The sequence below is a fragment of the Tarenaya hassleriana genome, unplaced genomic scaffold (genome assembly GCF_000463585.1).
Source record: "Tarenaya hassleriana unplaced genomic scaffold, ASM46358v1 Cleome4, whole genome shotgun sequence".
NCBI lineage: Eukaryota > Viridiplantae > Streptophyta > Magnoliopsida > Brassicales > Cleomaceae > Tarenaya > Tarenaya hassleriana.
In genome coordinates, this window is record NW_010966881.1 from 3,294,740 (window position 1) to 3,307,625 (window position 12,886).

At 36.4% G+C, this 12,886-nt stretch overlaps 3 protein-coding genes across 3 annotated transcripts; 1 reads left to right on the forward strand and 2 right to left on the reverse strand.

Annotated features, from left to right (window-relative positions):
• Window positions 1-1,607: 1,607 nt before the first annotated feature.
• LOC104823718 (rhodanese-like domain-containing protein 6) lies at window positions 1,608-5,823 on the forward strand. Its single transcript, XM_010555412.2, has 9 exons — window positions 1,608-1,851; window positions 2,628-2,789; window positions 2,973-3,078; window positions 3,208-3,406; window positions 3,494-3,575; window positions 3,653-3,735; window positions 3,818-3,950; window positions 4,040-4,139; window positions 4,746-5,823. The coding sequence occupies exons 1-9, from the start codon at window positions 1,660-1,662 to the stop codon at window positions 5,486-5,488; spliced, it is 1,800 nt and encodes a 599-aa protein (XP_010553714.1). The 5' UTR covers window positions 1,608-1,659; the 3' UTR covers window positions 5,489-5,823.
• Window positions 5,824-8,757: 2,934 nt separating this feature from the next.
• LOC104823719 (transcription factor bHLH149-like) lies at window positions 8,758-9,988 on the reverse strand. Its single transcript, XM_010555413.2, has one exon. The coding sequence runs from the start codon at window positions 9,608-9,610 to the stop codon at window positions 8,996-8,998; it is 615 nt and encodes a 204-aa protein (XP_010553715.1). The 5' UTR covers window positions 9,611-9,988; the 3' UTR covers window positions 8,758-8,995.
• Window positions 9,989-10,504: 516 nt separating this feature from the next.
• Window positions 10,505-12,834, reverse strand: LOC104823720 (proteasome subunit beta type-4). Its single transcript, XM_010555414.1, has 7 exons — window positions 12,724-12,834; window positions 12,553-12,617; window positions 12,374-12,450; window positions 11,593-11,722; window positions 11,328-11,487; window positions 11,056-11,241; window positions 10,505-10,804 (listed from the first exon to the last, which is right to left on the reverse strand). Exons 1-7 carry the CDS (start codon window positions 12,727-12,729, stop codon window positions 10,691-10,693), a joined length of 738 nt encoding a protein of 245 aa, XP_010553716.1. The 5' UTR covers window positions 12,730-12,834; the 3' UTR covers window positions 10,505-10,690.
• Window positions 12,835-12,886: the final 52 nt, after the last annotated feature.

Consider the following 12,886-nt stretch of genomic DNA (forward strand, 5'->3'; position numbering starts at 1 on the left):
GGCCGAATTGAAGTTAACTTGGTGGGGAGACAAACAATGCTGTTTGACAAAGACATCCAATTAAATTCTGACACGTGTCTTGTATGGTTGAGAAGACCCACCCATTAAATTGTATGTGGTGAGGTGACATTCAACGAACAAAATCGTCAAGATTATGATCATAATAACTATGATGAAGGGTCGATGATACAAACGCAGAGTGGTCGGTCTATCTACATTTTTATTTAATACATGTATTGGTCCAAAATTAATCTTTTTAACCATAATCCGAAATTAATATTTTGATATTTGTATCCATGCATATGTAACATCTCTATCATCATCTATGTTAGCGCTGAGTAGGTGGATATATTGGATTCTAGTTCGATTTTTATTAGTAATTATTTTTGTATTTAGTTTGTTTTTTTTTTTCAAAAATTATATTTATTCCATTTTTTAAAAAAATATTTTTGTTTAGTTATTCCAACTATTTTTATATTCTGAGTTTTATTTCATTAACTCAAGTTTTCAAAAAAAATATATATCCATTTTTAAAAAAATATATCTTATTATCTTTGATTTCACATTTCCTAATTATAAAGATCATTAAGATTTATTATTTTTTCTGCAAGTGTAAAATTTATTTATCCTTTTATTCGGATAAACCATTTTTTTATGCATCGTATTTAATGATATAAACGGAAGAAACTCCTATAAATCAAGTTAGTAACCAATTCAGGAACGTAAAAAGCTAGGTGTTATGTTATTGGAAAAATTAAATAACAAATATACAATTTAACTTAATATACAAGAAAAATTCAATTTCGTCCGTTTGCTCACACACTAACTCCAAACAATAACTATATTTTTTTTTCCATTTGTGTAACGAAATATGTTTCTTGTCAACCCATTTTTACCCAAACCAGACTGCAGAATCAAATCTCGTACTACTACCAAACTGTTTTTCCATATATTTTTTAAGAAATTATAATTATTTCCCGTCTTTATTTTTAAATAGAGAAAATTATGGTCTATGGTCAAGATATTTATAACTACATTTTGGCAACTTATGTTTTTTTTTTAAATTGTATATTTATGGGTTAAATTCAAAATTTATACTCATAAACTTATTACTTCAAAAAAGGATCGTGATCGTTATTTCAAGTTAAGAAGAAATAAATAAGAAAGAAAAAAAAATAGAAGAGTGTAAATCCAAATTATATGTACATATGATTTTTAGATCGTATTTAGAATATATATATCGAATCGGGTCGGATATCCAATCGATGTTTACGTAATTTTTTCCGAACACTAATTTGATGTTTTTAAATTTAGGAGGTGTCATTTCAGATTTCTATTTGGATTTGAATCGGTTATACTTAGATTTGATTATTTTGGTTTAAGAAAAGTTCTAAATTTTTAAAATTTTAAATTATTTTTTTAAAATCTAATTCGTTTTGGCTTGATTTTTTTTTTATTTTTAGAAAATAATAATCATTTGATTTTATATTAGATTCAATTCAATTAAAAAATCCGTTCCATTTATTTACTTCGTCAAACGCGCGTTTTAAAACGCTAGTTAGCGTTTGGTGACGCGTCTGATCGAATCAAACGGTCTAGGCATCGTATTGGTACCGGGGAAGTGTATTGTTCGTTCCGTCTTCCATTCCGGAAACCCTAATGGGAGCGATTTCGGGTGGCGATCGCGAGAATCAGAGGATTGAAGAGGAAGAGCCATATGGCGTGTTGCTTTATTACAAGTACACCTCTATTCCCGCTCTGAGCGAACTCGCTTCGTTCTACGAATCCAACTGCAGCTCGCTGGGTCTACTCGGCCGAGTCAGGCTCTCCCCTCATGGTGTCAATGTCACTGTAAGCTTAGCATCTCATTCTCTTGATCAAATGCGAAGAAACGAACCATAAGATTGATCTGTTTTACGTTTAACGATGTGCCGGTTGAATATCGAGGGGTTTGGGTTCTCTGTTTGGTTTAGCTCTTTTGAGTTCTATGTTCGGTTTGGCTGTCTGATTGAAGATCGAATGATCAGAATGTTTGGTCCTTTTGGATTCTGTGTTTCATTTGTCTGTCTGATTGAAGATCGAATGATCAGAATGTTTGGTCCTTTTGGATTCTGTGTTTCATTTGTCTGTCTGATTGAAGATCGAATGATCAGAATGTTTGGTCCTTTTGGATTCTGTGTTTCATTTGTCTGTCTGATTGAGGATTGAAGGTCGTGAGGCCAAATACTTGTCGGAATTGGTAGGAACGAATGTGAAGTCTATATGCTTTTGAGGGTCTATGTTCATTTTTTGCTGTCTGGTTGAGTACTGAAGATCTCGAGATTGAGTTACTGCCAGAATGGGAAGAAATGAAATGAAAGTCTATCCCTATTTAGTTATGTGTTTGCTTTCAATGTCTGATTGAAGATCCGAAGGTCCTCAGATCGAATTATGATTGGAGTTGAATGAAATGAAACGGAAGTTTTACCCTTTTGAGTTCTATGTTTGGTTTGAATCTCCAACAGTCCAACTTTAGGTTAAGTAAGAGCCATCTGAATCAACTAAGGAACTTCCACCGTCTGAATGATATATTAGAGGTTGATGATTATATGATTGAAACAACAGGAAATCTTTTGGATTTTGGTTAGGTTGGTGGGAGGTTAGCTGCATTGGAGGAACATATTGATGCTCTGAAGCTGAATCCTTTGTTTGAAGGGACTGATTTCAAGCTTGCGTCTTGTCATCACCCCTTGAACAACAAGGTCGCTCAGGAATGCGGGTTTACATCACTATCGATCCGGGTTGTTGAGGTTGTTTGCCTTTACGTTCTTCTCATCCTACCATTTTAGTCTCTTATCTTTTCATGACACAATACATTTGTGCCAACTGCTCGTGTTTCATTCAATTTGTCTTCATCTTGTCTGTACCTCTTCACCCGGAAATCGCTTATTGCATTCTGTTTGGTTTTATGCCATGAGCCTTTTGATTTGCAGGAATTGGTGACTTTTAGTCCTTGTCCTCTCTTAAAATCCCCGGAAATCTCCAATGCCGGAAAGCATCTCTCTGCTGCTGAGTTCCATTCCGTTCTTCAGAATGCCGGTAAGAAGCACTTTCTTGGATTGTGGGTCTACTTTTTGCTTAATACTATCCACTAGTTTTTTAGTGGACCAATTGCAATTATGCAAATATTATCACAGCTGATTTGTTTATTCTTGTCTGGTAACACAGGTAAACTTCTTGATGGAAACAGTGGGGATGACAATAAGGAACTCATCTTGCTTGATGCGAGGAACTTGTATGAGACAAGAATTGGGAAATTTGAAACAACAAATGTCGATACCTTTGATCCTGAAATCAGGCAGTACAGTGATTTGCCTTCCTGGATTGATCGGAATACCGATAAACTAAAGGGCAAAAATGTACTTATGTAAGAATGGCAAAGGGGTTTCCTGAGTGTTACCGTCGTGTTTGTGTCGGTCAAATTGCTGAAGTTCTAATTTGTTGCGGTAATCAGGTACTGCACCGGCGGAATCAGATGCGAGATGGCTTCTGCATATATTAGGTCAAAAGGGGCTGGATTTGAGAACGTGTTTCAGGTAAGATCCCGGAAAATGTTGATTTGACCCGCGTCAAGACATGTCACTGATTCAGGCTTTTCTTTCTTTTTGCCCAGCTGTTTGGTGGCATACAGAGATACCTGGAACAGTTTCCCGATGGGGGTTTCTTCAAAGGGAAGAACTTTGTGTTTGATCACCGGTATGGCGATCACTAACCTTTCTGACCAAACCCTTTTCATACCGAGAAACATAAACTGAAATTCTTCTGTTCTTTCTTGCAGCATCTCGGTCGGGAGTTCAAAATTCGACATCATTGGCAACTGCCTTCTCTGCGGATCTTCTTTCGATGATTATTCTCCGCGTTGTCGTTGCCAATTCTGCAGGATGCTTGTATTAGTCTGTGATAGTTGCAGGGTAATGCATTCGGATTGTTCAACTACCGGCTTTTGATTTTGTGTTTAGGGTTTTATGGTAAATCTTGGGCTTTTGGTATGACATTGCAGGTGAAAGGGGATCTTTATGTATGTGAGCTTTGTCGGAAACACGGTAAAGGCACACACACTTTCAGTCTTGAACTCTCATCTCAACATTCCGAGACAAACGGTAAGACCTCTGTTCTGTTTTCCATCTTTATCGACGGATACATTCAGTTTCCGATGTTCATATAGACTTAGTATCGACAAATACAAGCGTATGTAGTATCCGTATCGGAGATGGAAACTCTCAGTTGTCCAATTTTTTTTACCGTTATATGGTGCCTTAGACATTAGAGCTGGGGAAAAAACCTGAATACTATACGAGATGAGTTGGGCTATTAACATGAGGAAAACCCGGGAATCAGGTTCGGGTAATTGGGTATGAGATTAGATATTACCCATGGATATCCGAATAAACAATGAAAAGACATTTTTATCCCTTTATTTTACAGTTATTACATACAAACCTACCGAAATCTCTTTAAAAATTTTGGATTTGGGTTCGGTAATCTGGAATTTCAGTATCCGATCTGAGCCAACTCATGATATATGATATATATTTGAAAGCTTGAGTTCGGGTATCTAACCAAAACGGATTCGGGGTCGGATAATATCATAAGATGCTAGATGTTCGGGTTTGGATTCAGGTAATTTGAAAATTTTGGATATCCGATCAGTGCCTAAATCCCTTCTTGACCTTCACCTTTTCTTCTCTGCTTCTATGGTTACACAGGATCCGAGACTCGTCAGAAGTTGAGGATCTTATGCTTACATGGCTTTAGGCAGAATGCGTCCGGCTTCAAAGGGAGAAGTGGATCGCTCATTAAGAAACTTAAAAATATCGCAGAGCTTGTGTTCGTCGATGCACCTCATGAATTACCGTTTGTCTACCAGACACCAGAGAACGATGCCCCGTCTTCAGATCAAAACCCGATTTCTACCCTGCCACCAGGTACCTGCAAGAAGAAGTTTGCATGGCTGGTTTCACCAGATTCCGAGAAAACCGATGGGACGAGCTGGAGATTGGCCGAAGGAAAGTTCGATCCCTTGCAATACCAGTATCAAACGGATGGGTTCGATGAATCATTAGCATACTTGAAGAAGGTCTCCTCAGAACAAGGACCGTTCGATGGCATTCTCGGATTCTCGCAAGGCGCAGCCATGGCAGCCGCAGTTTGTGGGCAACCGGATAGCCTCAAAGGCGAAATGGACTTCAGATTCTGCGTTCTCTGCTCGGGTTTCGCTCCTCTGCCATTGTTGGAGAAGAAGAGAAGGTCGATACGATGCCCTTCGCTTCACATTTTCGGGAGCGAACCAGGAAAAGATCGACAGATAGTGACTCGGGTCAGCGCTGATCTCGCTGAATTTTTCGAAGAGGGTTGCGCCACCGTCATCGAGCATGACTCCGGCCACATAATACCTACAAGAGCTCCTTATATCGATGAGATCAAAGCTTTCCTCAAAAGATTTATCTGAAGAAAAAGGTTTGAGACTCGAAACCAAAATCTTTGTTGCAGTGAGAGAAATGGTTTATTACAGATTGGGAAGACTCCTGAAAAGGAAAAGAAGCCTTTGAATGTGATGATCCTGGCGAGTCGGCGGTTGGAGACCGCATTTCCTTTGACAAAGAGCTTTCACCGGCGGGATCTGTCTTTACAATCTTTGTCCGGTTTGGTTTGATTCAATTCTGATCAAACCAGAATCGAACCGGTTGATTTTGTAATTTATATTGGAGATCCCAACCAATCTTCGCATAATTTTGTATTTTGGTCTATTTTTTAATTTATAATTTCGATCCTTTTAGTTAGTTAGACCTTTGGATTTTTTTATATAAGAAATACTAGAAATAAATAGATTTTTTTTTTGTGTGGTTCGGTATTTTTTTTATCGTTAGTAGAAATAAATATTGACTCACTTAAGTATTTAAATTACAAAGAGTTTTAATAGGTAAATATATTTAAAACACATATTTTTCCACACGTATTTTGCATCCGAAAGACTACATGGCACGAGTTATGTCCGTCTATTGCAAACCGGTATGAGAAGAGATTAAACCAGTTTTATTATCGGTTGATACCGGTTATCTAACATATTTGAAATCGTACCGAACCAAAGCACCCATTCAGAAAAGGGCGCTTCTCTTCATAGCACGCGTTTCTCTTTTCACTAACTCCGTAACTTGTTCACGAAAACGTATTATTTAAATAACGAGTATGAATGGTTGAACCCACGTGCGTATTACAAAACAACGAGATCTGACGAAGAATATCTTCAAGTGCACATGGTTTCGCCACGTGTTCCATCGCATTACATCATATATAAACTCCACATATCTTATACACGTGTATCTACGTGTTTGTATGTATAATGTATATACATACCATATGATGTGATGTGTGTCTACGAGTTTAAATGTATAAATACAATGTGCATGTATAGCATATTATGTAATGCGTATCTACGTGTTCGTATATACATAGTGTACGTGTATACCATATGATGTAATGTGCATCTACGTGTTTGTATATATACATGTACGTGTATACCATGTGATGTTATGTGTATCTACGTGTTTGTATGTATACAACGCATATATGATGCACATGTTTCATTGGACTCATTCATCAACTAGCGAACTTTCTAGCTAACAGTTAGATTTCCAAAAAACCAAATGGCTTTTAAAAAAGTTTCATATCAAATATTACATCAAAAAAAAAAAAAGTTTCATATCAAATAAACACACATTAACTCACATTTTTAATTTGTTACAAAGGTCATTAACGTAGATATATATCTAAAAATTATTGGGATATATAGTTCCGATGAATTAAGATAATATATATTTATTTCAAAATTAAAATTTTAAAATTATTAATAATTTTAATGGTAAGTATTAATTCTCTTGAAAATTATATCGGTTATATTATTCCCAATAAAATTATTTTTCAACATTTATAACTATATAGATACATACACACACATATAACGACGGATTGAGATAATTATTGCACTAAGCATATAATATACACGCAGATATAAAAATGAAATGTACTCAGAAACCGAATTTACCCAAATGAGACATATAAGACAAAGGATATTAAACAATTAATTGACTTTATTTTATTTTATTTTATAGGACCAATGTTTCATATAATTCGTATAAACAATTTCGCTGTTTTGTATTTTTGGGAGAAGACAAAAAGTGGGCAATCTACACATCCACATTGGCTCTCAAAATAATTACTAATTAGAGTCACATGTACGCATGTGATCGGATTGGGTCTACGCATCCAAAGCCAACACATCACGTTTCCCTTGTTTTCTTCTTTCTCGCTTTCTTTGTTTTTTTATTTATTTAAATTTAATTTGATCTATCTCTCAATATATATATATGTTTATTTTACATATAATAATAGTAAGATTTATAACTCCAATGATTAAAAGGAATTGTCCAATAAAACTCTGTCACAATTACAAATTGTCAATAGGAAATTTGGAAATATCTTAGCTACGGGAAATTGACAGAATAGAATAAATTTTGATGGGATGATGAAATTCCCAACATGCGAATATCGTATCATATGAATATTTCATAACAAATGTACGAAATTTTAAAATGATATAAGTCAGCCATATAGTAGCCAATGAGAGGCTTACACGTGTGAACACATTTGAGCTGACACGTGTTGAGTCTTAGATCGAGAAGGGAGATATGTTCGTAAGAGAGGTCTTCCCATTTCCCCCTTTTGTTGGGAATTTGTGGTCCTTTCTTTTCTTTTCAAATGTTTCTCTTTCTTTAATTCAAACCCACACATTATCAATTTCTAAGGATAAGTAATAGTTTTGAAATTTAATTTTTATAGCCATTTAAAAATATATTAATTTTATTTTTAATTTAAATTTAATTCTTATTAAACCTATTATTATCTAAACAAAATTTATTAATTGATTATTTTCTGATCATGTTGGATTTATTTATTTTAATTTTTTAAAATAAAGTCGATTTTATATTTTATTTATTTATTATTATTATTATTATTAAGAAATCCAAGTCAATCTCTTCGCATTTACTGTACAATATTTCATGTCATTGAATTTTATAAAAAAATATGAACCAATGAATACTTATTTTTGTTATCTTTTGTATTCTAAATTTTAACTGTTTATTATTAGCATAATAAATCTATCTGAATTAATTTCATAGGGATCAGATAAGACCTTTCAATTAATTCCAATTTTAGCTTGAATATCATGGAAAACAATAATTACAAAACAATTTAAATAAAAATATTTATATTTATTTTTATTATATTATATTTTGATTTGATTATTTTAAAAAATATTTTATAAAAATTTATATTCCTATTATTTGAATAGTGTCATTTTATTTAAATTCCATTATTATTAAAATTTTAATTTTTTAATTGTTGTATAGTCAAAAGTTTAATTTGAATTCGTTTATTTTAAACAACTTTATAAAATTGTTTATACTTTATTTGATTCAGATTTACGCCCCACAACATAAATATCAACATGTAACTACATGAATCATCTATAATTAATTGACTGTATAAATTGTCCTTTTAAAATACATATTAGTTACAACATATATGTGGAAAATAGATAAGTATTCGAACTAGGAATTTGACTATTGCATAATATTCCTCTCAAATTATTATTAGAGAAACTTTTATTTGATTTTTTTTTTCATGTGTGAAACAAATTTTGCCCTCTTATTTCTCAATTTAAATTTATTAGGTTCTCCGTTTTAAGAGGGAACGAAAGGGACTTTTTTCCTCTTTTTTTGGCTGTACCAAATGAATGACTGAAGAAAAACAAAAAACGACAAAAGGAAGAGAAAATAAAAGGTAATATACAAATAAGTACATGAATTAAATAAAAAAAAATCTATATGGTCGACAAAATCTTAAGAGAGAGAGAGAGAACTAATTATTATTTAACACGTGGCACAACTAAGCGCCGTCAAGTTCCGGTTGACGGCGGCGGCGCGGTGGCTAAGAGGTCGGCGAGAGCCGTCATGGCCCGAACCTGCATCTCTAGAGCCGCGATATAATCGGTTGCTTCTTCTAGAAGATTTGGTACTGAAACTTTCCTGCAACCGGGAACCAGCCGGCCGAGAGTCTTCAGTTTCATCTCAACCGCCGGTAATTTCGTCTTCGTTGACCTCTCCGCCGTCGTCTCCGACAGTATTCTCGGCCGGTCTTTCCTGGTCAACTTCGCTTTCTTGTGCTTCCTCAGCCTCGCTCGGACTCGAGTCGTTAGGATCGCTCTGCTCCACCGAGTCGTACCACGAGCCGACGCCGCGAGAACTCGGTCAGCCGCATCTCGGATCTCTCTAATTTCGCTGGAAATTTTGTCAGAGTCGCCGGATCTCCGTCGAACTCGGCGGAGAGCTTCGACGAGCTTCGAAGAGTAGATCTGTTGTTCCCGCTCCGTTCTCCATCTCTTCGTCCCACGCCTCGCCTGGTCTTCGCCGATCGATCGCCGTGTCTCCGCCTCAGATTTCCCCCGCCTCTTCCGGCGAGATTCCGGCGACGTAAAGCCGATTGATTGAATAGTAGGAACTACATCCACCATCCTCGGATCAGAAAAAACAACTCAAACCACGAATCTGACCTCTTAAGAACCAGAGATCCCTTCGTTTCTCGTCAGTATTCACAACAAGCAAAGAAATTCAAAATCGATCTCGAAACTAGAGGAGAAATGGAAGACGGAGAGAGAGAGAGAGAGAGAGAGTTTCTCTCCGCGTGTTGCGCAGAATTAGGCGATGCAGAAACTAAAAGAGAAATGGAGGACGAAGCTTATATATGTGCGCAGAATCTCCCGAGAGAGAGAGAGGGGTAACATGGGAAACGGCGCGGCCGTGGAAATGTCGCATTTAATGCCGTATTTACCTTTTTTTTATTTTGTTTTATTGTAAAAAATGTGTGTATTATATCTACACAACTTGCTTGCTGTCATGAAGTCTGCTACTTAAATTTATGTGTGTGTATATATATATATAACGGGAGAACTAGGGCTCGGCCGAGTCTGACTCATGATAGTTGACCGCTGACTCCTTGTCCTTGTTACTTGTTCGGATTCTCGATAATAACAAATTTTGTTATCCTAACTAAAATTCAAAGAGTTACGCGTATTCAAATAATATCAGATTTTTACTATTCAAATTCAATACAAATTGTTTGAATATTTAAAGTTTCGTGATAGAATAATTTTATCCACTAATAACATCCAAAACCAACTCCATATAAAAGTTAAAAATATAGAGGAATTAAAAGCTCTAACTTGACCAGCAAGTTATCTTATCTCATCCAATTTTAAGACCAAAAAAATATAATAATACCAACAATAAGAATATGATGATGATGACGATGATGATGATGATGATGATGATGATGATGATGATGATGTCCAGAGAAACCGATTGAATCACTATAACAAAAAAAGGTTTCAGAAATATCCATCAACCACTTTTGATCGAACACAGAAATCCATGAACCCCCCCCCCCCCCCGTCATCACTTCCATTACAGATCCTTTGCAGTACTAAACCCTTCCAACATACATATATCACCCATTAAAGGAAGCAACTTTTCTCCTGAGCAGTTTAATGGGGAGATATCCAGACAACATATCTCTGTGTTGGGTCGTTTTGGCATTACCAGGAGCCTTCAGCACCAACAGTAGGGTTGTGGAACGACGAGAATTCCCAGAACGTCTTTAACGAGTAGGGCTGCGAGATCGTTACTCCTTCCTCCGTTATCTTCGCTATCTGCAGAGTTCTCGAGTAATTATTCAGATGAACTAAATAATCTTCCAAGACGACGAAAAGGGCAAAAAAGCTTTCAGTACAGTCTGTGATCTTAGTTTAGCTCTTACGGGTCCCCAGTATTACCATAACGTTTACTTTTAGTATGAAAATAAGCTTTTTCGGGCTTATGAATGATGCTGACAAGATATGTTAAAGAGTGTTTTGTATGGAGGTTTCAGCAAAAATACCCAAGAAATATGATGAGGACAAACCTGAAGCTTGTTGACAGCTGATCTGTCACGGTACAGAAGAACTCGCATACATTTCTCGAGTAGCTTGACGCCATCTTCGAAGCTGAGGTCCTCGTGCCATTCATCGCGAAGAATAGGCCTTGCAAGGTGGTTCCCGAACCCAGTGGCAACATGATTGTCCTCAAAACTAACACCAATCATTGAAACCTAGAGAGGAATTTGTAGAATGGTGGGAATCAAATCCTTGCCATAAGTAAAAAGAACAAATCCGAAGAGAAATTATAGGGTAATACCATTCCCAAATACTTCTCCCCGTTTTTTACTCCTCCAAGCACAAGTGTATTCCACAAAGGGTTGAACTTGTTTCGCCGGTTATACATGACTCGGGTCAGATAGTTGTGAACCTCCTTTGGCCCGAGTGAATTACCATCATCCCACATATTATCATACAAGCTGAAAAGAACATCAGTGACAACCATGAGCAAGCCAAGAACGAGAATAGTTAAGTAAAGGTGAGTAAAAATAATTTTACTGTCAGATTCAGACAGTGTTTTTTACATGAGTTCATCGAGATAACGCAGAATCTCCTGGAAGTCACTGATTTCCCCACTGGCACCGAGAAGTGAGTGCTTCCCGATGGGCTTCATTCGCTCAATGCTCTTGTAACGCAACGTAGAACCATAGGAACCTGTAGTTCAGGAAACAATTGAATAAGCAACAGCATCATCACTTACTGGGAAATAGATACCGGTAAGATTTGAGACAAAAAAGAAAATCAAGCTCGTAAGTATGGATACTGGGAACTGTTGCAATTATATTTCCGCTAGCAAAAGGAACAAGCTCATAGACACCGAGTCACCGACAAATCTCAACCATTCAGACGTATGGCCGATATAAATTCTCATCATTCCAAGAAAACAAACCCAACTTCAACTTATCTCAAAACAACATATTGACCGAAAAAACTTAATATATTTAGTTTTTCACTGCTGTCTCCTGACAGTCTCATCAAGCAGAAAGAATAGCACAAGACATCCAAATAACTTCAATGAAAGATAGCACATAGAAACACATTCACATTGAACAACAAGCTAACAATCAAGCCCATATCGCTATAAATAAAAAAAAATCGTCCTCATTGCCGTTCTTCAGTGCATTGGCAGCGCTTTACACTAAGAGCAATACAAGCATAGTTATATATATATATATATATATATAAAACCCAACTTCAAGTTGCTTAAGCAAATAAGCAAAAGCAATTAACGAGTGCCAATAACCCCCCACAACTCAGTAAATTGCAACAATGACAGAGAGCTGACACAAGGCAGAGAGATCATACCTCCCATATCAGCAGCCATTAGAATCCCATCCTTGTACTTGATCGCGATCACTGAGGTCCCAGTAACATATGGGTATCTGAAGAAAAAAAGTTCCACATAAACCCTAGGGATCAGAACAAGTCCCTGAATTTCGGAGAATCGAGAACTCGACCCAGAACGAGAGAGGCAGATATTTTACAGGGTTCTTTGCGAATCAGCATCAGGGTTTGTCACCGAATTCCCGTTCTGCGTTGGCATCGTGAACTGTTCCAAAAATTCCACGGAAATCGAGGTCAAACAATCGAAACCCAGAACAAATCAGAACCTAAACCAGCGGAGAGAGTGAAAATTTTTGGTCGATTCGACTTACTGTCATCGTGTCGACGAAATTGATCTGCTGTAGAGAGACGCTAAAACTCGAAGAAACCGAGAAAAGCTTATTCGACGTTCTGAATGTTTCCGTCTCTCTCAGTGATGCATTTCCCTTCGTTCAAGAAACAGTGTATCGGGTCGGGTCCTTTATTTTCTGGCTC

Bases quoted from the DNA above. Each gene is read 5' to 3' on its own strand.
- LOC104823718 (XM_010555412.2), top strand. From the start codon at position 1,660: ATGGGAGCGATTTCGGGTGGCGATCGCGAGAATCAGAGGATTGAAGAG. The intron at 3,079-3,207 runs GTAAGAAGCACT...CTGGTAACACAG, and splicing joins TTCCGTTCTTCAGAATGCCG to GTAAACTTCTTGATGGAAAC. The intron at 3,736-3,817 runs GTATGGCGATCA...TCTTTCTTGCAG, and splicing joins AACTTTGTGTTTGATCACCG to CATCTCGGTCGGGAGTTCAA.
- LOC104823719 (XM_010555413.2), bottom strand. From the start codon at position 9,610: ATGGTGGATGTAGTTCCTACTATTCAATCAATCGGCTTTACGTCGCCG.
- LOC104823720 (XM_010555414.1), bottom strand. The intron at 12,451-12,552 runs GTAAAATATCTG...TTTTTTCTTCAG, and splicing joins GCTGATTCGCAAAGAACCCT to ATACCCATATGTTACTGGGA. The intron at 11,488-11,592 runs GTAAAAAACACT...TGTTCTTTTCAG, and splicing joins CGTTATCTCGATGAACTCAT to CTTGTATGATAATATGTGGG.